This window comes from Larimichthys crocea, chromosome I (assembly GCF_000972845.2).
Source record: "Larimichthys crocea isolate SSNF chromosome I, L_crocea_2.0, whole genome shotgun sequence".
In the NCBI taxonomy this organism is placed as follows: Eukaryota; Metazoa; Chordata; class Actinopteri; family Sciaenidae; genus Larimichthys; species Larimichthys crocea.
Genome location: NC_040011.1, coordinates 10,245,067 through 10,270,990, shown reverse-complemented (window position 1 = coordinate 10,270,990; position 25,924 = coordinate 10,245,067). Strand labels below are relative to the sequence as shown.

Below are 25,924 nucleotides of genomic sequence, written 5' to 3'. Positions count from 1 at the left end.
AAAACTAAACCTATCCCCGAATACTTAAAAAAAAAAAGCCCTTACGACGTTTGTAGTTTTTCTAACAGCTTTTCTCGCCGGTTAAACCGCTGTAAGAACTACAACATGGATGTCAGTTGGTGTCCGCCTCCGTAACGCTTCCCGCGCACACACACACACACACGACGACGAAGACGACGGTTGGAAAGGAAACAACCGGCTCACACACTTTTCTACAGGTAAATACTCAATTTTTGACAAATATACAAGAAGCTACACTTGTTGTTTAACCAGTAAGACATTCTTTGGTAAACCATTTACAAGTTTAAGCAAATAAATTCTCATTTTTTGACACTTTAAACCGATGTAACCTGAATTTTGACGTTGGTTCCTGCTACATGGTGTCTGTCAGTAAATACAGCCTCTCTAAGCAAACACCGACTATTTAAAGATATGCTTATTACATTTAAACACATTGGTAATAACAGTTCTCGCTGTTTCTGACATTTTAATTGTTTCCTTTCACTCCCTGCACCGTGCCTAATGAAAGGTTATCCTGACCTTTGACCTCCCTTTGACCTCCCTCTCCCTCCCCCCCACAGGTTATCCTGACCTTTGACCTCTCTCTCCCTCCCCCCCACAGGTTCACTTTGGCCCCATTCCACTTTTGTTTTCGTGACCTCCTGTTTCCAGAATGCCTCGCATCGAGAATGACATCAAGCTGGACTTCAAGGACGTGCTCCTCCGTCCAAAGCGGAGCACGCTCAAGTCGAGGAGCGAGGTTCGGTACACGCATCATCTCGTCTCCATGACTAACCCTTGCTCGCCCTGGGTGACATGAACATCCGCTTTAGACACCTCAAAGCTCAGCAAACTGGTCCGCAGACCTCCTACTCACAAAGCTGGCACAAGAAACACTCGAAACTTTGTTAAACCGCGACCCTCTGCTCCCCCACGGACGGTCACGTTCCACGTTCCTTTAACTCCAACCCACTTCTCCTCTATATTATCGAGCTGGACACCCTGTTGCCCCCATCCCCCCTATCCCTGACCATGACTAACCCTTGCTCGTCCTCCACTTGGACACCTCAAAACTCAGCAAACTTAACTCCGACTGGTCCGCAACTCCAACCCAATTCTCCGCTCTACCTCCAGTCAGCACATTCTTCTCTCTAAAGGTTAAACGATACCCTCCCGATGGCTGCGCACCGAGCTCAGAGCTGCTGACAGAGTTTGTCGCTTTACTCTAAACGTGTGAAAGTTAAAACCTAAAGAACTCCACTTTAGCCACAAACCACAAGCTGACCCGTGGCTGTCGTAACACATAAATCTAAGCCAGAACACTAATGTCTCTCCTGTCTTTGCCTCCAACCAGGTGGACCTCATGAGGAGCTTCACTTTCAGGAACTCCAAGGGCAGCTACAGAGGGATCCCCATCGTCGCTGCAAACATGGACACCGTGGGGACCTTCGAGATGGCCCTGGCTTTGCATCAGGTAGATCATACATACATCCGACATCGCTTGTTGTCGGGGTCAAGCGAATGGTAGTCGGAACAAAACTAGGTGAGCCTAATTTAATCCAGGCAGTGAGCGCTGTAACGCTTAATAATCCCTATATTACAAATGAGGACAGGCCCTAGTGTCTCCTTCCTTTGCCAAAGAGCAGATTAAAAACGGGAGGTGATCTAGTCTTAACGAGCCCTGATGCCAGAGTATTGGCGGCTAATGTGTAAGATATTTTTATATAACCTTGCGAGGAAAACAAATGACTTAAATAAGACGAGTAGCACCTCATAAATTAAAGAAAGATGTACTCATATATTGCTTACTTTAACGTTTGTTCTCTCTCTCTTCAGTTCACTCTCTTCACCACGATTCACAAACATTACTCCGTGGACGACTGGCTGGAGTTTGCGACGAAGCATCCCGAGTGCGTGAAGGTACTCGCAGTGTTAATTATCACGTAACCCTAAATCTCAGGGAGGTTATTAAAGGTTGTATTTATCTTCACACATCTCTCTCTTCTCTGTTTGTCTCCCAGAGCGTCGCGGTCAGCACGGGCACCGGTGACGGTGACTTTGAAAGGATTTCAGCCATCTTGGCGGCGGTGCCCGACCTGCAGTATATCTGCGTAGACGTGGCCAACGGCTACTCCGAACACTTTGTTCACTTCGTCAAAGACGTCAGGGAGAAGTTCCCCTCTCACACTATAATGGTCAGTAGACGGCTGCCTTTAAACGCCGGCATCTGGACGTGAGAGTGTTTACGCGTCGATATTTCTTTGTAATCAGTTAAACATTTTTTTGTTACGCCCAGGCAGGAAACGTGGTGACGGGTGAGATGGTGGAAGAGCTGATCCTGGCCGGCGCTGACATCATCAAAGTCGGCATCGGACCAGGTGAGCCCGCTAACATGTTTCTACGTCTGTGCAGAACACATCACCACCCCGAGGTTATCTGAATCTAAGTCATCTCTTGCCTCCGTGTCTCCTTCGACAGGCTCTGTGTGCACCACCCGCAAGAAGACAGGGGTGGGGTACCCCCAGCTCAGCGCTGTGATCGAATGCGCAGATGCAGCTCATGGCTTGGGCGGTCACATCATCTCTGTGAGTGACTCTTCTATGATAATCCAGAATTTCTACACAGTTAAAGATGCTAAAGAAACAAATTACTATTTATTAATAAACTATTTATTAATCTACCTAAAATTTCTTTGGTTAGTAGGTAAAATGTTTCATAGCCTCTCCGATGTTGTTTTGTGTAATTCAATCCCCTCTTCTCTCTCCAAGGTCAGTGTGACTTGTTAGATTAGATTATCTTGTGTGTCCAGGCTCATAACATCTCTTCTCTCTCTCACAGGACGGGGGATGTACTTGTCCAGGAGATGTCTCGAAGGCTTTTGGTAAGTTTTTTCTCTCCAAAGTTGCACTAAGAATTTCAACCGCAGCAAGACTTCTCACTTTTTTTTTTTTGGTTTGCTCTTTCAGGTGCCGGAGCAGACTTTGTGATGCTGGGCGGGATGCTTGCTGGCCACTCAGAAAGCGGGGGCGAGGTTATCGAGAAAAATGGCAAGAAATACAAGCTGTTCTATGGGATGAGCTCCGACACGGCGATGAAGAAGCATGCAGGAGGCGTGGCTGAGTACAGGTAGGAGTCCGTGATAAGCACTAACCTTACAGAGCTGTGATTGGTGTGCACATAGTACTCTCTGTTCTTTTGCCTCCAGAGCGTCGGAGGGGAAGACGGTCGAAGTTCTTTACAAAGGTCCGGTTGATGTGACAATACGGGACATCCTGGGTGGGGTCCGCTCCACCTGCACCTACGTCGGCGCGGGCAAACTGAAGGAGCTGAGCCGCAGGACCACTTTCATCAGGGTCACCCAACAGCTCAACACTGTGTTCGGCAACGACAGCTGAACGTCCGGCTCGAACCTGCCTCAGATGTCGAGGATAAGTCTGCGGCGCTGCCTGCCTGATTCCCACATGTTGTTTGTGCATTGACCATGCGAACAGACACATGTGTTAGTAATTAAATACTGCCATTTTACTTTACCTATCGTTTTTACAGTTACAGTTCTTTGAACTGAAATTTCAATGCAATTTTTAGCGTGTTGTGTCACAGACTCCGAGTCGCTTCACACTCTGAATGTTACTTCTTTTCATACAAGCCAAGTTTTTCGAGGGGCTATTCTGTAAGATACGAGCTTGAGCAAGTCTTTCGCTCTTTGCAGGTCTGCTGTCTCATCATTCCAGTTGTTTTTGTTGTTGTTTTTTTTGTTTTACATGTATGCAACTCTGTAGCTGTTTATGAACAATCTCTCCGACGTCTCCATGCTCTGTGCCGACATCATACTGTAAGCCTTCATCACTCACTTAAAATTATAGCAAACGTTTTAAAATATTTAGAAAGCCTAAATATATTTATATATATATATATATATATATGTATATGCTGCTGCTGTGGCTATTTAGGAAATTTTACGGTTTTTAGAAATTCAATCATTCACTCATTAAATTTTGCACTTGAATATGAGATTTGAGAGTCTGACATTTAGTTTCCATGTGTTTTGGTGTCATACATTGTTTCCAGCACCTACTACTGCATAAATATGTTTGTAGGTGAATTATATTTGGGAGAATTTACACATGGACCAGTATATGCTGAATGCTAGAGCACATACAGTACACTGTAATGAAATGCTGAATTCATAGCAGAGGTTTTATTATGTAGATTTCTCTTCCGGCTGCTCCTGCTCAGTACCAACGTTTGTGCGGGTTTATTGTTAGTGATATGCACATTTAAATGAATTTATTATTCATTATAGCCTTTAAATTAAGTGGTCATTCAGTGTAATTAGCCTTGAAAGTTTTACAGCATCAGTATTGAGAATGGTTTCATTTCACACACAGTCTGTTGTTTATTTCTTATCACCTTTGTCTTGTTTCATTTTTTACTGTCACGTCGGTGTAAAAATGGCAAAATGTAAAATTAAGAAGCATTCGTTGTTTTTTTCATGTTTCGAATAGTCAATAAAAACATTCCACATCTCCAAACTTCACTGGCTTTATTATTAATCAGGTCAATCACAATGTAAATACAATATGATAGACGTAAATTTCTTGTTGCCATTCTGAATTATTAAAACCAGAGTCTGTAGTAACTGTAAGATATGTGAGAGCAATGACACATCCACCACCAGTAGATGGAGACATACACCTTAAACTGGGAGGCAAAAATAAGTAGAAACATTATCGTCAAAACAAAATAACATTGTTATACAATGAAGCAAGAGACATTCATTTGCTTATAGTATGTGATATATATTTTGAACACTAGATATTTGCACTCTATTTTCATTTGACAGCAACTTAACACTAATTATTAAGATTTGTAATCATCCAGTGACAGCAAATAGACATTATTACTGTAGATATGTGTAGCCATGCACTTCTTAGCTTTGTATATTGATTAACAATCATCAGAGATGTCCCACCAATTACTGAAGCTCACAAACAACCTCTGTGGTCCATAAGCCACTAATAAATGCTCCACATGAACACTTAACCTGGCGAGAGGAATAGGACATATCACCCCAATTATTGCCATCAAAGTGGTGAATCTTCCCACAGGGGCACTTCCATTTCCCCTGGGACATATTTCTACCTTTTTCCTCTCCTAGTTGAACAAAGGGGACCAAGTCCAAGGTGTTGAGGCCCATCTTAATTGTGATTATTTCTTCCCTCTGGTGCTGTCCGGTTCTGCTGAGGAAGGACAGCGAGGAAGCAGCAACGTTCCAAAACACTTCAACCATTTCAGGCCGTGCTGCATTTGTGTGTTGTGTCTTTCCTCGATGCGTGAGAGAGCTGAGCTTGTTATCTTTGCAGCACAGACCATAAACAGGTCCGCCCATTAAGTTGTTTACAGAGGATTTGTGACATAAACCAATGGTCCAGTCATAGTCTTTGGAAAGGCTGATCACCCACCTCTGAATGTTAGGAGAACGGGCTGAAATGCTATGAACTGACTCAGTACTACAGATTAGAAGAGTGGCAGAACATTGTCCCATCGAACTATTGTAGAAAACCATCCTTTTGTCTTTGGACAGTGACATGCCAGGGCTCAGATTCTTTGGTTCAAACATCTGCCTTGAAGTAGTAGGCAGAAGCTCCTGGTGGTTCTCTGGGTCAACCAGAGTCAACAGGGATCCCCTCGTCTGCTTGCTTCACCATCTTTTCACCACTCTCTCTCATCTCCTTAACCAGTTTGTCACGATCAGCGCCAGGCTCTAATCCTTTCCTCAGATCCACAGCTTTGGCCTTCTCCACATCCTGACGCACCTGAGAATACATCTGCAGGAACCTGTAGGTGTCCTTCTCGTTCTGTGCTGCTTGCATGCTGTTCTTGCTGGTTTTTAAGGACGTCATACGAGCAGAGACTGAACTCTGGACACTGGTCAGGGCCATGTCACGCAGTTTAGTCACAGCCTCTATGAGACGCACACTGGAGTGACCCAGCTTCTCTCTTTCACTCTTCTCCCACTTTTCCAGACTCGCATTCTCATCATCAGTTTTCACCAGTAAGGCCTGCTGCTCAGCATTGAGCTTTTCCATGAGCTCTTTGTGGGCCGTGGAGAAGGTCTTCATATTGTGTAGGCGGTGCTGGTCTTCGATGGCACACGAAACACACACACAGGTCATGTCATCCAAGCAGTAGTACTCCAGGAGTTTTCCATGTTGGGGACATTTAGTGGTGCCACATGCAGACATGGGTTCAGTCAGAGGATGGGTTTGTAGTAACACAGGAGTGGTCAGGTGGGCCTGGAGGTGCTGGACACACATGGAGATCTCACATTTCATGCAGGTCTTCCGTGCTGGTTTCCTGTCCTCCTCTGTACACATTTCACAGAGGATAACTTGTGGGTCCTTTTGTATGTTGTCCGACATGTTTTCAGAAGCAGGAAGTAGGAAGTACTAATTGTAATATTTCCTTGGAAAAAAAAGAAGAAGAAAGAAAACATTACCGTCTTCACCTTAACTTCAACTTAACTTCTCAAGTCAAACCATGTACAATACTATAACCTTTAAAATCTGTAAAAGTACATTTTTATATTTCTAACATAAACTCATTTTAACCCCTTTAATTACTCAAAATTAAATGTTTTAGCAACCTTTGAATTCATTTTTAATTATTCATAACCATATCCACAATACACAGACACTGCTGAGTAAGCTAACCGTCTCAAACATTTTAAACATTACTAAAGTTACAAAAAGCACCACATAACCACAAAAAACGAACATTCTCATCAAACAAAATAACCACAAACCTTGTGCGCTCCGCAGCCACGTGCCAGATGAACAAAATTAATTAAGCCAGCCACTCTACTTCCAACCAGGCTCCTTTCAAAATAAAAGCGTCCTCCTAGACATTAAGAATAATAGAATAAAACATAAACTACGTTTGAAAATAACTTATATGAAACATGCTGAACCATGTTAAAGGTCTGTTACATTATTAAATGTTGAACAAAGTCTTCAGGATCCTTCTTGTTGACTCTGTTTTTTGCAGGAAGTTGATTTTTGTTGAATTTAGTTGTTTGCCTGTTTCTGGTCTGAAAGCATCACTGCACACCAGTTTCGATTTCTACTTAAACGAAACATTCAGAGTGTGGAGTTTAAATTTGCCTGCAGCCTCTGTTAGTTTAACTCTTTCTGTGTCAAATACTTTTGCACCTCCCGTCATAAAAACATGCAAACTATGAAATTCAGATATTCATCAGCCCTTGATAATCCAGTGTGGTCCCACATGCAGACATGGGTTCAGTCAAAGGATGGGTTTGTAGTAACACAGGAGTGTCTGGTTCCAGTGTTGGGTATGATTTCATTTCACACAGTCTGTGGTTTATTTCAAACTATTATTATCAACTTTGACTTGTTTATTTTTTTACTGTCACGTTGGTGTGAAAATGGCAAAATGTAAAATTAAAATGCTTTTTTTTTTAAATAATTTTTTTCACTCCATGTTTCAACCAATCAATAAAAACATTCCACGTCTTAAAACTTTTCTGGTTTTATTGTTGATCAGATCATTCACAATGTATATACGCTATGACAGACATAAATTCCTTGCTCCATGATTCCATTCTGAATTAATTAGACCATAAACTGTAAGATATGTGAGAGCAATGACACATCCACCACCAGTAGATGGAGACATACACCTTAAACTGGGAGGCAGAAATAAGAGAAACATTATCGTCAAAACAAAATAACAGTTATACAATGAAGCAAGAGACATTAATTTGCTTATAGTATGTGATATATATTTTTAACACTATATAGTTGCACTCTATTTTCATTTGACAGCAGCTTAACACTAATCATTAAGATTGGTAATCATCCAGTGACAGCAAATAGACATTATTACTGTAGATATTTGTAGCCATGCACTTTTTTAGCTTTGTATAATGATTAGCAATCATCAGTGATGTCCCACCAACTACGGAAGCTCACAAACGACCTCTGTGGTGCACACCTTACCAATACATTCTTTACAGCAACAATTAGCCTTGTGAGAGCAATGGACCACTACATAAGGTTGCACCCTGTCAGGCTGCAAGGCAAACCTTGCAAAGGGATGCTGCCGTAGTGGCTGGAACATATTTAGTCTTTTTTTCTCTAGTTGAACAAAGGGGACCAAGTCCCGGGTGTTGAGGCTCATCTTAATTGTGATTATTTTTTTGCTCTGGTGCTGTCCGGTTCTGCTGAAGAAGGACAGCGAGGAAGCAGCAACGTTCCAAAACACTTCAACCATTTCAGGCTGTGCTGCATTCTTACCCTGACGTGTGAGTAATGCAGATAAAACTCTGTGTTGGGCCTCTGCTTCGGTCATGCCAGTTTTCTGCAGCCCAAAAGTTTGAAAATGGATTGCTGCATTACAAAAATCTGGATACTCTGTTGTGAGAGAGCTGAGCTTGTTATCTTTGCAGGACAGACCATAAACAGGTCCGTCCATTAAGTTATTTACAGAGCGTTTGTCACATAAACCAATGGTCCAGTCACAGTATTGGGAAAGGCTGATCACCCACCTCTGGTGGGTTGAAAAGCTACAGAATAACTGGCTACTATGGATTAGAAGAGTGGCAGAACATTTTCCCAGCCAACTATTGTAGAAAACCACCCTATTGTCTTTGGACAGTGACATGCCAGGGCTCAAATTCTTTGGTTCAAACATCAGACCTGAACTAGTAGCCAGAAGCTCCTGGTGGTTCTCTGGGTCAACCAGAGTCAACAGGGATCCCCATAAGTCATCTGCTTGCTTCACCACCTTATCACCACTCTCTCTCATCTCCTTAACCAGTTGGTCACGATCAGCGCCAGGCTCTAGCCCTTTCCTCAGATCCACAGCTTTGGCCTTCTCCACATCCTGACGCACCTGAGAATACATCTGCAGGAACCTGTAGGCGTCCTTCTCATTCTGTGCTGCTTGCATGCTGTTCTTGCTGGTTTTTAAGGACGTCATACGAGCAGAGACTGAACTCTGGACACTGGTCAGGGCCATGTCACGCAGTTTAGTCACAGCCTCTATGAGACGCACACTGGAGTGACCCAGCTTCTCTCTTTCACTCTTCTCCCACTTTTCCAGACTCACATTCTCATCATCAGTTTTCACCTGCTGCTCAGCTTTGAGCTTTTCCATGAGCTCTTTGTGGGCCATGGAGAAGGTCTTCATATTGTGTAGGCGGTGCTGGTCATCGATGGCACACGAAACACACACAAAGGTCATGTCATCCAAGCAGTAGTACTCCAGGAGTTTTCCATGTTGGGGACATTTAGTGGTCCCACATACAGATATGGGTTCAGTCAGAGGATGGGTTTGTAGTAACACAGGAGTGGTCAGGTGGGCCTGGAGGTGCTGGACACACATGGAGATCTCACATTTCATGCAGGTCTTTCGTGCTGGTTTCCTGTCCTCCTCTGTACACATGTCGCAGAGGATAACTTGTGGGTCCTTTTGTATGTTGTCCGACATGTTTTCAGAAGCAGGAAGTCCTTCAATATATTTCCTTGAATAGTATTCAATGTTGAACAAAGTCCTCAGGATCCTCCTTGATGCTCCTTGTTGACTGTTTTTTGCAGGAAGTTGATTTTTGTTGAATTTAGTTGTTCGCCTGTTTCTGGTCTGAAAGCATCACTGCACAACAGTTTCGATTTCTACTAAACGAAACATTCAGGGGGTGGAGTTTAAATTTGCCTGCAGCCTCTGTTAGTTTAACTCTTTCTGTGTCAAATACTTTTGCACCTCCCGTCATAAAAAAGCATGAAAACTGAAATTCAGATATTTATCAGCCCTTGATAATCCAATGTGGTCCCACATGCAGACATGGGTTCAGTCAGAGGATGGGTTTGTAGTAACACAGGAGTGTCTGGTTTCAGTGTTGGGTATGATTTCATTTCACACAGTCTGTGGTTTATTTCAAACTATTATTATCAACTTTGACTTGTTTAATTTTTTTACTGTCACGTTGGTGTGAGAATGGCAAAATGTAAAATTAAAATGCATTTTTTTTAAATAATTTTTTTCACTCCATGTTTCAACTGGTCAATAAAAACATTCCACGTCTTAAAACTTTTCTGGTTTTATTGTTGATCAGATCATTCACAATGTATATACGCTATGACAGACAAATTCCTTGCTCCATGATTCCATTCTGAATTAATTAGACCACAAACTGTAAGATATGTGAGAGCAATGACACATCCACCACCAGTAGATGGAGACATACACCTTAAACTGGGAGGCAAAAATAAGAGAAACATTATCGTCAAAACAAAATAACATTGTTATACAATGAAGCAAGAGACATTCATTTGCTTATAGTATGTGATATATATTTTGAACACTAGATATTTGCACTCTATTTTCATTTGACAGCAACTTAACACTAATCATTAAGATTGGTAATCATCCAGTGACAGCAAATAGACGTTATTACTGTAGATATGTGCAGCCATGCACTTCTTAGCTTTGTGTAATTACTTATTAGTGAAGTTCACAAACCACCTCTGTGGTGCGTAAACCACCAATAAATGCTCCACATGAACACTTATCCTGGTGAGAGTACCAGCACCTATTATACTTGTATTGGTTACCATCAACGTAGTAATCCTTCCCACAGGGGCACTTCCATTTCTCGTGGGACATATTTCTACCTTTTTCCTCTCCTAGTTGAACAAAGGGGACCAAGTCCCAGGAGTTGAGGCTCATCTTGATTGTGATTATTTCTTCCCTCTGGTACCGTCCGGTTCTGCTGAAGAAGGACAGCGAGGAAGCAGCAACGTTCCAAAACACTTCAACCATTTCAGGCTGTGCTTCATCTTCATCCTGACGTGTGATTACTTCAGAGAAAATTTTTCCACAACCATCCTCATGCTCTGTCGTGAGAGAGCAGAGCTGGTTATCTTCGCAGCACAGACCATAAACAGGTCCGTTCTTCCAGTTCTTTGCCGACTGTTTGTCACATAAACCAATGGTCCAGTCAAGGTCTTGGGAAAGGCTGATTATCCACCTCTGATAGTTTGGAACAGACTCAGTACTACGGATTAGAAGAGTGGCAGAACATTGTCCGAGCCAACTATTGTAGAAAACCATCCTTTCGTCTTTGGACAGTGACATGCCAGAGCTCAAGGTCTGTGGGTCAAAGATCAGGTCTGAACGAATAGGAAGAAGCTCCTGTTGGTTCTCTGGGTCAACCAGAGTCATCAGGGATCCCCATAAGTCGTCTGCTTGCTTCACCATCTTTTCACCACTCTCTCTCATCTCCTTAACCAGTTTGTCACAATCAGCGCCAGGCTCTAACCCTTTCCTCAGATCCACAGCTTTGGCCTTCTCCACATCCTGACGCACCTGAGAATACATCTGCAGGAACCTGTAGGCGTCCTTCTCGTTCTGTGCTGCTTTCATGCTGTTCTTGCTGGTTTTTAAGGACGTCATACGAGCAGAGACTGAACTCTGGACACTGGTCAGGGCCATGTCACGCAGTTTAGTCACAGCATCTATGAGACGCACACTGGAGTGACCCAGCTTCTCTCTTTCACTCTTCTCCCACTTTTCCAGACTCACATTCTCATCATCAGTTTTCACCAGTAAGGCCTGCTGCTCAGCATTGAGCTTTTCCATGAGCTCTTTGTGGGCCGTGGAGAAGGTCTTCATATTGTGTAGGCGGTGCTGGTCTTCGATGGCACAAGAAACACACACACAGGTCATGTCATCCAAGCAGTAGTACTCCAGGAGTTTTCCATGTTGGGGACATTTAGTGGTCCCACATGCAGACATGGGTTCAGTCAGAGGATGGGTTTGTAGTAACACAGGAGTGGTCAGGTGGGCCTGGAGGTGCTGGACACACATGGAGATCTCACATTTCATGCAGGTCTTCCGTGCTGGTTTCCTGTCCTCCTCTGTACACATTTCACAAAGGATAACTTGTGGGTCCTTTTGTATGTTGTCCGACATGTTACAGAAGCAGGAAGTCCTTGAATATATTTCCTTGGAAATTATTGAATGTTGAACAAAGTCCTCAGGATCCTCCTTGTTGCTCCTTGTTGACTCTGTTTTTGCAGAAAACTGAAAATGATGGTTGATTTTTGTTATAATGTAGTTGTTTGCCTGTGTCTGGTCTGAATGCTCTGTCACAGCATCACTACACAGCACTTTCAGTTTCAATGTTTTCAACATTCAGGGGGTGGAGTTTAACTTTGCCTGCTATGGAAGCCCTAAGCGGTCATTATTTCCTTTGTTTTCCAGAGATATCGAGATAACTCTTGTTTACACTCGTGGACAGCTGTTAGCGCTAGGCAGCGTTAGTATACTCTGTGGAAAGACTGGAGGTCCCTGCTGAAGTGAGGAGAAGGAGACAGGGATGCAGAGCCGGATCTGTGGTCTGTTATCATGGGGAGCGGAAGATCTCTCCACAGTAAGATGGAGGACCTAAAAGTGCTAACCAGAGGGAGTGTGGAGAGGGTAGCACCACAGAGACGTGGCTGAATGACCTCACTCACTGTACACAGTGCTCTACTCCTGAAGGGAACCACACTACTCTCATAACAACAGGATAGCAGCATAATCCCGTCATAAAAAAGCATGCAAATTATGAAATTCAGATATTCATCAGCCCTTGATAATCCAATGTGGTCCCACATGCAGACATGGGTTCAGTCAGAGGATGGGTTTGTAGTAACACAGGAGTGTCTGGTTCCAGTGTTGGGTATGATTTCATTTCACACAGTCTGTGGTTTATTTCAAACTATTATTATCAACTTTGACTTGTTTAATTTTTTTACTGTCATGTTGGTGTGAAAATGGCAAAATGTAAAATTAAAATGCTTTTTTTTTTTAATAATTTTTTTCACTCTATGTTTCAACTGGTCAATAAAAACATCCCACATCTTAAAACTTTTCTGGTTTTATTGTTGATCAGATCATTCACAATGTATATACGATATGACAGACATAAATTCCTTGCTCCATTATTCCTACTGAATTAATTAGACCACAAAGTGTAAGATATGTGAGAGCAATGACACATCCACCACCAGTAGATGGAGACATACACCTTAAACTGGGAGGCAGAAATAAGTAGTCAAATCAAAATAACATTGTTATACAATGAAGCAAGAGACATTCATTTGCCTATAGTATGTGATATATATTTTGAACACTAGATATTTGCACTCTATTTATTTGACAGCAACTTAACACTAATCATTAATATTTGTAATCATCCAGTGACAGCAAATAGACATTATTACTGTAGATATTTGTAGCCATGCACTTCTTAGCTTTGTACAATGATTAGGAATCATCAGTGATGTCCCACCAATTACTGCAGCTCACAAACCAATTCTGTGCTGTATACCCTGGTAATACATGCTTCACAGCAACAATTAGCCTGGTGAGAATGGCCCACTCCATAAGTTGTCCCCATGGGAGACTGAAAGGCGGACCCGCCAAAGGGGGACCCGCTAGAGTCGGACGTGCCAAAGGCGAACCCGCTAGAGCTGAACGCGCCAAAGCTGGGCTTGGCAAAGCTGTACTTGACAAAGGCTTTCTGCTGTTGTGGATGGGGAATATTTTGACTTTTTTCCTCTCCTAGTTGAACAAAGGGGACCAAGTCCAAGGTGTTGAGGCCCATATTAATTGTGATTATTTCTTCCCTCTGGTGCCGTCCGGTTCTGCTGAAGAAGGACAGCGAGTAAGCAGAAACGTTCCAAAACACTTCAACCATTTCAGGCTGTGCTTCATTTGTGAGTTGTGTCTTTCCTCGATGCGTGAGAGAGCTGAGCTTGTTATCTTTGCAGCACAGACCATAAACAGGTCCGCCCATTAAGTTATTTACAGAGGATTTGTCACATAAACCAATGGTCCAGTCATAGTCTTTGGTAAGGCTGATCACCCACCCCTGAATGTTAGGAGAACGGGTTGAAAGGCTATGAACTGACTGGGTACTACTGATTAGAAGAGTGGCAGAACATTGTCCCATCCAACTATTGTAGAAAACCATCCTTTTGTCTTTGGACAGTGACATGCCAGGGCTCAGATTCTTTGGTTCAAACATCTGCCTTGAAGTAGTAGGCAGAAGCTCCTGGTGGTTCTCTGGGTCAACCAGAGTCAACAGGGATCCCCATAAGTCGTCTGCTTGCTTCACCATCTTTTCACCACTCTCTCTCATCTCCTTAACCAGTCTGTCACGATCAGCGCCAGGCTCTAACCCTTTCCTCAGATCCACAGCTTTGGCCTTCTCCACATCCTGACGCACCTGAGAATACATTTGCAGGAACCTGTAGGTGTCCTTCTCGTTCTGTGCTGCTTGCATGCTGTTCTTGCTGGTTTTTAAGGACGTCATACGAGCAGAGACTGAACTCTGGACACTGGTCAGGGCCATGTCACGCAGTTTAGTCACAGCCTCTATGAGACGCACACTGGAGCGACCCAGCTTCTCTCTTTCACTCTTCTCCCACTTTTCTAGACTCACATTCTCATCATCAGTTTTCACCAGTAAGGCCTGCTGCTCAGCATTGAGCTTTTCCAGGAGCTCTTTGTGGGCCGTGGAGAAGGTCTTCATATTGTGTAGGCGGTGCTGGTCTTCGATGGCACACGAAACACAAACACAGGTCATGTCATCCAAGCAGTAGTACTCCAGGAGTTTTCCATGTTGGAGACATTTAGTGGTCCCACATGCAGACATGGGATCAGTCAGAGGATGGGTTTGTAGTAACACAGGAGTGGTCAGGTGGGCCTGGAGGTGCTGGACACACATGGAGATCTCACATTTCATGCAGGTCTTCTGTGCTGGTTTCCTGTCCTCCTCTGTACACATGTCGCAGAGGATAACTTGTGGATCCTTTTGTATGTTGTCCGACATGTTGTCAGAAGCAGGAAGTCCTTGAATATATTTCCTTGAATGTTACTGAATGTTGAACAAAGTCCTCAGGATCCTCCTTGTTGATCTTTGTTGAGTCTGTTTTTACAAAAAAATTAAAATGAAAGTTGATTTTTGTTTGTTTTGAATTTAGTTGTTTGCCTGTTTCTGGTCTGAATGCTCTGCCACAGCTACACTGCACAACAGTTTCGATTTCTACTAAACTTTGGGGGGTGGAGTTTAAATTTGCCTGCAGCCTTTATGTTTGTTTTGGTTTGGTTTAGTTAAGTTACGTTATCAGGTAAGTTTTACCTCCCACATTAGAAATGATCAACACCCATGGGTGTGAGAATTTATTCATGAGATGTTGATTTCATGACATTTGCATCTTTGGATTTGCTTCACTTTTCTTAAAAGACTTACTTTAAATATACTTTGAATATGTTATGAGTGAGATCTTTGCCCTGACTGCACTATTTATTCGTTTTACTGCAACTTAACACTAATCATTAAGATTTATAAAATTCCCGGGACAGCAAATAGACATTATTACTGTAGATATTTATAGCCATGCACTTCTTAGCTTTGTATAATGATTAGCAATCATCAGTGATGTCCCACCAATTACTGAAGCTCACAAACCACCTCTGTGCTGTATACGCTGTTAATACATGCTTCACAGCAACAATTATCCTGGTAAGAGCAATGGACGACTACATACGAGTACATCCTGTTGGGCTGAGAGTCAGACCTGTCATAGGCTTTCTGCAGTTGCAGTTGTGGCTGGGACATATTTTGACTTCTTTCCACTAGTTGAACAAAGGGGACCAAGTTCAAGGTGTCTAGGCTCATCTTAATTGTGATTATTTCTTTGCTCTGGTGCTGTCTGCATCTGCTGAAGAAGGAGAGTGAGGAAGCAACAACGTTCCAAAACACTTCCACCATTTCAGGCTGTGCTTCATCTTCATCCTGACGTGAAACTAATGCAGACAAAACTGTTTTCTGCTGCCCAAACTCTTGATAATCTTTCATGAGAGAGCTGAGCTTGTTATCTTTGCAGCAGAGGCCATAAACAGTTCCGCCCATTATATTATTTACAGAGTCTTTGTCACATAAACCAATGGTCCAGTCATAGTCTCTGGAAAGGCTGATCGCCCACCTCTGAATGTTAGGAGAACGGGCTGAAAGGCTATGAACTGACTGGGTACTACTGATTAGAAGAGTGGCAGAACATTGTCCAAGCCAACTATTGTAGAAAACCATCCTTTTGTCTTTGGACAGTGACATGGCAGGGCTCAAATTCTTTGGTTCAAACATCTGCCTGGAAGTAGTAGGCAGAAGCTCCTGGTGGTTCTCTGGGTCAACCAGAGTCAACAGGGATCCCCATAAGTCATCTGCTTGCTTCACCATCTTTTCACCATTCTCTCTCATCTCCTTAACCAGTTTGTCACGATCAGTGCCAGGCTCTAACCCTTTCCTCAGATTCACAGCTTTGGCCTTCTCCACATCCTGACGCACCTGAGAATACATCTGCAGGAACCTGTAGGCGTCCTTCTCGTTCTGTGCTGCTTGCATGCTGTTCTTGCTGGTTTTTAAGGACGTCATACGAGCAGAGACTGAACTCTGGACACTGGTCAGGGCCATGTCACGCAGTTTAGTCACAGCCTCTATGAGACGCACACTGGAGTGACCCAGCTTCTCTCTTTCACTCTTCTCCCACTTTTCTAGACTCACATTCTCATCATCAGTTTTCACCAGTAAGGCCTGCTGCTCAGCATTGAGCTTTTCCATGAGCTCTTTGTGGGCCGTGGAGAAGGTCTTCATATTGTGTAGGCGGTGCTGGTCTTCGATGGCACACGAAACACACACACAGGTCATGTCATCCAAGCAGTAGTACTCCAGGAGTTTTCCATGTTGGGGACATTTAGTGGTCCCACATGCAGACATGGGTTCAGTCAGAGGATGGGTTTGTAGTAACACAGGAGTGGTCAGGTGGGCCTGGAGGTGCTGGACACACATGGAGATCTCACATTTCATGCAGGTCTTCCGTGCTGGTTTCCTGTCCTCCTCTGTACACATTTCACAGAGGATAACTTGTGGGTCCTTTTGTATGTTGTCCGACATGTTTTCAGAAGCAGGAAGTCTTTGAATATATTTCCTTGAATAGTATTCAATGTTGAACAAAGTCCTCAGGATCCTTATTGTTGCTCCTTGTTGACTCTGGTCTGAACTAGTGGGAAGAAGCTCCTGGTGGTTCTCTGGGTCAACCAGAGTCAACAGGGATCCCCATAAGTCGTCTGCTTGCTCTAATATCTTTTCACCATTCTCTCTCATCTCCTTAACCAGTTTGTCACGATCAGCGCCAGGCTCTAACCCTTTCCTCAGAGCCACAGCTTTGGCCTTCTCTACATCCTGATGCACCTGAGAATACATCTGCAGGAACCTGTAGGTGTCCTTCTCGTTCTGTGCTGCTTGCATGCTGTTCTTGCTGGTTTTTAAGGACGTCATACGAGCAGAGACTGAACTCTGGACACTGGTCAGGGCCATGTCACGCAGTTTAGTCACAGCCTCTATGAGACGCACACTGGAGTGACCCAGCTTCTCTCTTTCACTCTTCTCCCACTTTTCCAGACTCACATTCTCATCATCAGTTTTCACCTGCTGCTCAGCATTCAGCTTTTCCATGAGCTCTTTGTGGGCCGTGGAGAAGGTCTTCATATTGTGTAGGCGGTGCTGGTCTTCAATGGCGCAAGAAACACACACACAGGTCATGTCATCCAAGCAGTAGTACTCCAGGAGTTTTCCATGTTGGGGACATTTAGTGGTCCCACATGAAGACATGGGTTCAGTCAGAGGATGGGTTTGTAGTAACACAGGAGTGGTCAGGTGGGCCTGGAGGTGCTGGACGCACATGGAGATCTCACATTTCATGCAGGTCTTCCGTGCTGGTTTTCTATCCTCCTCTGTACACATTTCGCAGAGGATAACTTGTGGGTCCTTTTGTATGTTGTCCGACATGTTTTCAGAAGCAGGAAGTCCTTCAATATATTTCCTTGAATAGTATTCAATGTTGAACAAAGTCCTCTGGATCCTTATTGTTGCTCCTTGTTGACTTTGTTTTACAAAAAAAAGAAAACGAAAGTTGATTTTTGTTGAATGTAGTTGTTTGCCTGTTTCTGGTCTGAATGCTCTGTCACAGCTGCACTGCACAACAGTGTCGACTCCTACTAAACGAAACATTCAGGGGGTGGAGTTTACATTTGACTGCAGCCTTTGTTTGGTTTGGTTTGGTTTGGTTTGGTTAGGTTATCAGGCAAGTTTTACCTCCCACATTACAAATGATCACCCATGGGTGTGACAATTTATTTATGAGATGAGGAGTCCCTTGTTGCTCTTTTGTTGGTTTTGGCAGAAATTTGACACTGAAAGTTAAAGTTAGTTAGATGTTTGCCTGTTGCTGCTGCGATAGAGTGAGCTGTACTCCCCAGCAGTATCATTTCCTGGAAAATATGAGGCCATAATAAAATGTTTTATCACTGTAGTGTGTCACCTTGTTTGTTCATAAAAAGCCTCACCTTACCTTATCAGTCAGAACAGATTAATGATATACGACTGGTAAAAATCTACACTCAACTGCCAACTAAAAGTAACACAGCACCTATATGAAAGTTGCAGTTTTAAATTTTAAATATTACATAGATTTAATGAAGGTGGGATTTATTACAGGGCTGTTTAGACTGCACACATTTCAACCAGGTAGGTGATGAGGTGGCAACTAACTGGCAAGTGATGGTACATTTTATTAAGTAATACACATTTTCATTATCTTGTATTATTTTAAACTTGCATTTATTCCATATATAATCGTGTAGAGAAAATGTGGACATCACATTTCTATGATAGTCCATTTCTTAGCCTTGATTAAAAAAAAAATCCACATGCTTAATCGTAATTATAAGACAAAAAGTCACAATAATAAAATAAAAAGTCATAGTAATAAGATAAAACGTTGAAAATATGAGGTAAAAAGTCATAACTATTATCAAAAGGTTATAATAAAGTCGATATTATTAGATCATAATGCATAATTATGTGATAAAAAGTCAAAAGTGTGATAGTATCAGTAGAAAGTGTGAAAATATCATAATTATGAGATAAAAGTCAGAATAATAAGGAAAAAGTCATAAATATGTGATAAAAGTTATAATAATAAAACAAAAAGTCATAAGTATGAAGTAAAAGACATAAATATGAGGTTAATTGTGATTTAAAAAGTCATAATTGTGAGATAGAAGACATAATTATGAGGTAAAAGACATAATTGTGAGATAAAAGTCATAATAATAGGATAAAAACTGTCACTGTAAAGACATTTCTCTGTGTTTAAAGCTAAAGGTATGAACTACAAACCATTGATTAGTAATTAAGTCAACAATAATATCGGTGTATTGTTGATACTGCCGCGGAAAAGACGAATAATTATCGGCTAAAAAGAAAAACGAGCAAACTACTTACCAAGCTAGCCCGCCAAAAGCTTACAACGCTAGTGCGCAGGCGCGGTTCAATCGATCAGTGACGGTAATCTATCATTCGTACGTCGTCGTTTGTTACTTCGGAGACGGGTAAGTCAGCCGTGTTGGACGTTAGTTACGTAAACGACGCGTGACGTAAAGTTAGAGTTCAGTTAAACTTAGCTAGTTAGCTAACGTTAGCTATGTTTTGTTTTGTTTTTTACCCAAAGTAATGCGAATTAAGCACCAGCGTTATTTCTTTAATGTTATCATGTCAATGTCAGTTATTTAGTTAACATGAAATTAACATGTTTAACTGTTTATATTTAAATTAGTTATCTCTCCTTCTATGTAGGTGGCAACAGAAAGAAATATTCGAGCATTAACTGTTCATTTTGCTATGAACGTTATATGTCACTTTCTTCTACTGCATTTTGGAGGGATATATTGCACTATTTTAGCTAATACTTTTGAAGTACTAGTATACATATCATGTAATACAGATTAAACACAAAAAAAGCAGTATAGAAAATTAAAATTGGCTCTACCTACTAAGAACTTTAATAATATATTAATGTTCAGTTATTTAAAAGAAATGTTAAAAGTATGTTTTGATAGTTTTGCTCATAATATGTAAAATAAGTTTAAAAAAGTAACATTTTGAATGCATGTACGAGTAAATAAGAATAGAATAAACAACAGTAACATAATATTAATTATACATAATATAACATAATATTAATTTTACACCCTGTTTTATTAAAGTAATGGTAGGTATTGGAGTATGTGAAATGAAAAAATGAAAGTTAAGTTACGTCCACTTATAGATATAGAACTGGATAGACATTTTAGGCTTATTCAGGGACATTAATACATGACAATTTATGTTCTTTATAAGGTTGACATGAAAGTAATCCTCCTCACTGTTTGAGGTTCACAATCGCCAAATACAACCAGAAATATTAAAGGTATACCGTATAGCGTGAACTATGAATTGTAAACAGATTGTAGACAAGATGGAAGTGTGTTCAGATGATTTTCTTTTTCTTTTTCATTTTCTTTTTTAATGAAAATGTCCCTTTCTGTTTATCTGCCCTTTACAGCAGGCATTACCAAAGACGAGAAAGATGATGCAGACAGCTGCTGAAGGACTCCCCATGTTCAGTCAAGAGACCCCTGATGCGACTTTATCAGAAATAAACACTGCACCAGCGGTGGCTTTCAGTCTGAACCAGAACAGCATGGTGTGTCTCCCCGTGGTCTCTGACAGTACGAAGGTTATATGGATCAACTTTGACCAGACGAGCCTACAGCTAGACAGTGCAACAGAGCTGCAGCTGGACAAGGCCTTTGATAGCTTCCCATACCTGACACAGAATCAAACGGCTGCACTGGCTCAGCGTTGCTCTCTGCACCCAGACCAGGTGAAGGTTTGGTTTATGGTACAGCGGCTCCGCTACGGCATCAGCTGGGATTATAAAGACATCAGGGATGTTCGGAAGAAGATCAAGCCCAGTTGGGGAAAGAAGGAGCTGAAAAAGGATAAAGGAGGGAAGAAGAGGTCTGGTAGGAAGAAGGGGGAAAAGGTTAGGGAAGAACAGAGTGCAAAAGAGGGAAGCACTATGGGAGAAAATATGACAGCAAATAAGCAGGAGAAACCGATGAAGAAAGAGAACGACAGCAAAGTAGGAGAACTAGAGGAAGACAAAAGGAGAAAGAAGAAAAGGACGACAGTGACAGAGAGAGAGAGGGTGGAGAGAGCAGGACAAACAGAAATAAGATGTGATGAAGTTAAAGGAGAGTCCACAAAATCCCCTCAGTCGGAGACAACGCCTTTCTCCAGAAAGAAAAAGAAGGCAAAAGCAAGCAAAGGATTACTGTCCGTCCAAGAGTGGCCTGCTCACAAGAGCCTTGTGGTGCCTGATCAGGCGTGGGATGCTCCTCCACCCAGCAGCCAAGCCGCTGATGTGCCTCAAGTCACTGACATCCAGACCCCAAATATGGAAAATGGCTTGAAGGAGAAAGCAGAATTGGAGCTTAAGCTGGAGGGTGAAGCACAGTTGGCAGACCACAGTGGTGTCCAAGTGAAGGAGCTCGCGAAGATGACCACTCCTGTCGTTGCAGACCGTCACCTTCGGATCAACTGGAAGACACGGGAGCAGCTGGTGATGATGAAGGAGGCTTTCTCGCGCTGCCAGTACCCAGACAGTAAGGACTATGACCAGCTGTCTGTGCTGACCGGCGTCCCCCGCCACACGTTGGTACAGTGGTACGGCGACATGCGCTATTACATCAAGGAACGAAAGCCGGGCTGGATGACTGAGGAGCAGCACAGCCAGGCGCTGGCCAACATCATGTACCGGCAGTACCTGAACATGCTGGCAAAGATGGACAGCGGTGAACAAAACATGCCGAAGTTTGAGCTTGACGAGGGTGAAAACTGTGGCGAGGATGAAAATGTGCCGCTGCCTCCAGAGTAGAGGTACCCTCCATCTTCATGCCCCAATGAAGATGGACCAGAAAGAAGAAGCAGTGTTGTGCGTTTTGTGTTATTTAGGGTCAAAAAGTTTGTTTTGCAGTTGAACTTTCAGACAGCTTTTACACGTGTGTCTTGATAAAAAGTTAACTACATTCTTGTGAATTTACCTCATCTTTGTTGTTACGTTAGTTTTGTGGTTGAAAGCATGAACATCTGGGCTGATGTTTAAAATAACTTAGAAGAACGCCGGTGTTATTTTTCGCTGTTATATATTTTCCCTCTTGTGGGAAACAAAAGAAATCTACAAAGATAAACATCTCTGCCTTGACATTGGAGAATGCCAAGCCTGAATGTACGTACAGTCTACGTTCAAGACGTTTTCATTGTCATTTAATAAAATTTTGATTGCTGCTTCTTGTTCAAACATGACTCATCTTATGATCAGGTACATTAATAAACTACAAAATGAAGTACTGTAATATTGCATTTTTTCCAAACAAGACAGTGTTTCCACGTGATTTCAGTGGTTCGTTCTCAGGATAGAAACAAATTCAACACCAAATTAACAAAAACATTCACAATTGTCAGACATTATGTAGAATATATTGCACAAAAATAGAATAACTATATTAATAGCTCCTATGTTATTACCAAAGACAGTTTATGGCACTTTATCGTTGAAGATTTCTGTTTGTCTTCTACATTCTGTTCACAAACTGAAGCATAATCAAAATATTTAACACTGTTAACATTTGCAAATACTTCTCAGCTGTCAGCATCTAAAAAAGTGGTTTCTTTCCCTCATTTTAAGCAGCACAACAATTATACAATCCATTGGCTTCCCATTGAGATGCGAGTTACACCACGTCACTAATAAATGAGCGCCTCTTGGCTCCGTCAGTTCCAGCTGGCTGTGTACTCTCCCCTCTGCGGCTGCCAAAGCTCAGCGCCTTCGATAATGCGGCGGATCATGGAGGCGGAGGTGATAAGCAGGTGTCCAGCAGCGTGTAAGAGGGTGGAGGCTACACGCAGGGCTTCTCTGAAAAACAGGAAGCAGATAAAGTGTCATCAGTATGATAAGTAGTGCTTTTTTTTCTAATCTCTGGCAACATAGGTTTTAACAACCGTCATTTCCCCTCCACCTCTTGGCCTACCTGAGGACTTTCTTGGGCCCCAGACACTGAAAGTTAGCGCTCACGGAGTAAAGCCCCTGGAATGTGGCCTTCACACTGAGGGAGCCAAAAACATCCTTTGGACTCATCCTGTAAAGGTCAAAGGTGACGCGAGCTATGTCTCTTCCGGTCCGAGGCTTGTTGTGGTCTTGAGATTTGGGCACAATTGAACCCTGGGTGATGAGAGACAAGTCACATGAATATATACATATATATATATATAATAAATAGGATTTGGCTTCTTCGGTCAAAACATACCGACTGTTGTCTCCATGTCTGCCCAGGCTGCAGGGCCATGAGCATGGTGTTGTCGGGCAGGGTGATGAGGAACTCGTCAGAGTCTACCTCTGTGCCGTCGTCCTCACAAACCAGAGACAGAGACACTGCAGACAGGGTCAGCAGCAGAGCCTGGCATACCTATAACACAAATTCACACATTAATGTCCTCAGTAGAATCATTTTTTATACATTATCTTACATTATTGACTATATAATATATACTGCAAGCAGCCTTACCCTGATTCTTGTATATCTCTATTATTATACGATACTATATTACTGTATTATTCATCTTTTACAGTTACTCTCACCCTCTCTTTCAGCTCCTCCAGGGTCCCAGCTGTGATGCCCTTCCTGGTCTCCCTGTCGTGACAGCACACCCTGAAGGGACGCTGTGGTGGAGACCACACTCGTTTGGTCACAGATCTGAAGGAAAGACAGAAAAATTATTGATTTATTTATTTAATGTGTCGGATCCTCTGACATTTGGACTTGACTAACGACTTAACATTAACAATGGATCCGTTCATGTGTCCAAGTAAAACATGACGACATGAATAATAAACTGAAGTCTAGTGGAACCCCTTGTCTTTTACACAAATTAGTTTTACTTTTTATTATCTTTTATATTGTTGAATTAATCACTTATTTTTTAGGTCTATATATTCATTTGTAGGCTCTAACAGCCACACAGTGTTGTTCACATTGTTGATCAAGCGAAGGTATCATGAAGCAGATCGATACAATATCACAGGCCATAATGTATTCTTTACTTACTTGAGGAATGAAGATGTGGTATCCATGCTCGTCAGTCTTCTCACAGGCTTCTTTTAGAGAAGTGTTTTGGTTAGAGTCCGGAAAACAAATTGTAATGTATTGTTAGTACAGCTTGTCTTTGACCCAACAGCTGGACTTTGCCCCAAACCTGGTGATAAGTCAGATACAGAACAACACAGGGCAAAGTTCATCTCGCCTGTGAGAGACATCCTTATCTGACAAGCAGGAAAATATAATGAACTCTTTGTATGAGAGTTTTAATGGCACTTTTTAAATAAATATATATCATAAATCACTTTTTCTTTTTTCTTTCTAGATCTGTGACTACCGAGCAGGACATTTTACAGCAGGAAAGCGCATTTATCAGACACAGCTTTCTGTATATAGCTCTATTATATAACACCTACCCTCACCATGTAAGACGACAATATAAAGCAATAAAAAAAAAACATAGAAATCTTTTTTAAGACATGATTTAAAAAGATCTATATATATAAATATATATGAGCATGATACAAATGATCCAAGATGCATACACTGTATGCTCGAAATATGTATATAATGTCTATAACTTTTAATTTAATAATTTTTTTTCATGCATATCTTATCCTAGTTTGGGACCATTAAAGTCTAAACTATCTTATATGCAATAATATTACATGCAATAAGTAATACAGTCTGGCTCTAATCCGTCTAAAGATTGTATGTATCTACTGTATATAACAACAACATTAATATCTCACTATATGTAGGGATATAAACTCATATTGCTACCTGTTATCGTTGTTTTTGCCTTTTTTTCTTGGCCATTGTCAACTTTTATTAGTACATAATTAATATTCATGTTCAACCTTAAAAAGCTCTAAATATTCCACCTTAAATGTTGTTCATAACACATTTATTTATTTATTTATTTTATTTATTTTTTAACCATCATAACACTTTTTTATTTTATTTTATTTATTATTTTTTTAACCATCATAACAATTTTTTTTAATTATTATTTCTATTTATTTATTTTTTTAACCATCATAACACATTTTGTTTTTTAATTTTATTTATTTATTTTAACCATCATAACCACTTTGTTAGTTTATTTTATTGATTATGTTTAACCATCATAACAAGTTTTTTTTAATGATTATTTTCTATTATTTATTTTTTAACCATCATCTAACACTTTTTTTATTTTTTATTTATTTTATTATTTCTTTAACCATCATAACACATTTTTTATTTTTTTTTATTTTATTCATTTATTTACTTTTACCATCATAACACATTTAGTTTTATTTATTTATTTATTTATTTATTATTTATTTACCCACCATAAACACATTTAGTTTTTTAATTTTATTATTATTTTTTTAACCATCATAACACATTATTTTTTTTTAATTTATTTATTTATTTATTTACCATCATAACATTTTTTTTAATTTTATTATATTATGTAACCACAAACACAGTTTGTTTTAATGTTAGTTATTTTATTGGTAGTCTTTTGTTAGGTTACCTGTTAACCCAGCAGAACACATAGTTTTTTATATTTATATTTAATTATTTTAACCATTCATAACACATGTAGTTTCTAATTTTATTTTTTTAATTTTATTTATTTATTTATTTATTTACTTTAACCATCATAACACATTTTGTTTTTTAATTTTATTTATTTATTTACTTTAACCATCATAACACATTTTTTAATTTTATTTATTTATTTACTTTAACCATCATAACACACTCACAGAGCTTCTCTACTTCCTACATCATATCCTGTAAACAACTTTTGGGCGCGCTTGCTTAT

At 41.1% G+C, this 25,924-nt stretch overlaps 5 protein-coding genes across 8 annotated transcripts; 2 read left to right on the top strand and 3 right to left on the bottom strand.

Moving 5' to 3' along the window:
• The first annotated feature begins 89 nt into the window (after nucleotides 1-89).
• On the top strand, nucleotides 90-4,527 carry gmpr2 (guanosine monophosphate reductase 2). Of its 2 annotated transcripts, none has more exons than XM_019262537.2 (10): nucleotides 90-218; nucleotides 623-760; nucleotides 1,355-1,474; nucleotides 1,837-1,920; nucleotides 2,022-2,195; nucleotides 2,297-2,378; nucleotides 2,479-2,585; nucleotides 2,839-2,881; nucleotides 2,967-3,126; nucleotides 3,206-4,527. In XM_019262537.2, exons 2-10 carry the CDS (start codon nucleotides 674-676, stop codon nucleotides 3,393-3,395), a joined length of 1,047 nt encoding a protein of 348 aa, XP_019118082.1. In that variant the 5' UTR covers nucleotides 90-218; nucleotides 623-673; the 3' UTR covers nucleotides 3,396-4,527. The 2 variants fall into 2 exon arrangements, with proteins under 2 accessions (XP_019118082.1, XP_019118083.1); XM_019262538.2 differs by having other exon boundaries at nucleotides 125-219; nucleotides 630-760.
• Nucleotides 4,527-19,428, bottom strand: LOC113746026 (tripartite motif-containing protein 29-like). Of its 3 annotated transcripts, none has more exons than XM_027280229.1 (3): nucleotides 19,412-19,428; nucleotides 6,806-6,900; nucleotides 4,527-6,465 (listed from the first exon to the last, which is right to left on the bottom strand). In XM_027280229.1, exon 3 carries the CDS (start codon nucleotides 6,420-6,422, stop codon nucleotides 5,664-5,666), a length of 759 nt encoding a protein of 252 aa, XP_027136030.1. In that variant the 5' UTR covers nucleotides 6,423-6,465; nucleotides 6,806-6,900; nucleotides 19,412-19,428; the 3' UTR covers nucleotides 4,527-5,663. The 3 variants fall into 3 exon arrangements, with proteins under 3 accessions (XP_027136030.1, XP_027136023.1, XP_027136020.1); XM_027280222.1 differs by lacking the exon at nucleotides 19,412-19,428 and adding an exon at nucleotides 6,990-7,213; XM_027280219.1 differs by lacking the exon at nucleotides 19,412-19,428 and having other exon boundaries at nucleotides 6,806-7,213.
• Nucleotides 12,925-25,185, bottom strand: LOC113746024 (tripartite motif-containing protein 16-like). The gene is made up of 2 exons (XM_027280201.1): nucleotides 25,170-25,185; nucleotides 12,925-17,046 (listed from the first exon to the last, which is right to left on the bottom strand). Exon 2 carries the CDS (start codon nucleotides 17,018-17,020, stop codon nucleotides 15,521-15,523), a length of 1,500 nt encoding a protein of 499 aa, XP_027136002.1. The 5' UTR covers nucleotides 17,021-17,046; nucleotides 25,170-25,185; the 3' UTR covers nucleotides 12,925-15,520.
• Nucleotides 19,405-22,164, top strand: homezb (homeobox and leucine zipper encoding b). Its single transcript, XM_010748239.3, has 2 exons — nucleotides 19,405-19,518; nucleotides 20,511-22,164. Exon 2 carries the CDS (start codon nucleotides 20,535-20,537, stop codon nucleotides 21,885-21,887), a length of 1,353 nt encoding a protein of 450 aa, XP_010746541.2. The 5' UTR covers nucleotides 19,405-19,518; nucleotides 20,511-20,534; the 3' UTR covers nucleotides 21,888-22,164.
• Nucleotides 22,355-24,268, bottom strand: cideb (cell death inducing DFFA like effector b). The gene is made up of 5 exons (XM_010748238.3): nucleotides 24,115-24,268; nucleotides 23,649-23,763; nucleotides 23,317-23,475; nucleotides 23,041-23,231; nucleotides 22,355-22,925 (listed from the first exon to the last, which is right to left on the bottom strand). Exons 1-5 carry the CDS (start codon nucleotides 24,138-24,140, stop codon nucleotides 22,784-22,786), a joined length of 633 nt encoding a protein of 210 aa, XP_010746540.2. The 5' UTR covers nucleotides 24,141-24,268; the 3' UTR covers nucleotides 22,355-22,783.
• Nucleotides 25,186-25,924: the final 739 nt, after the last annotated feature.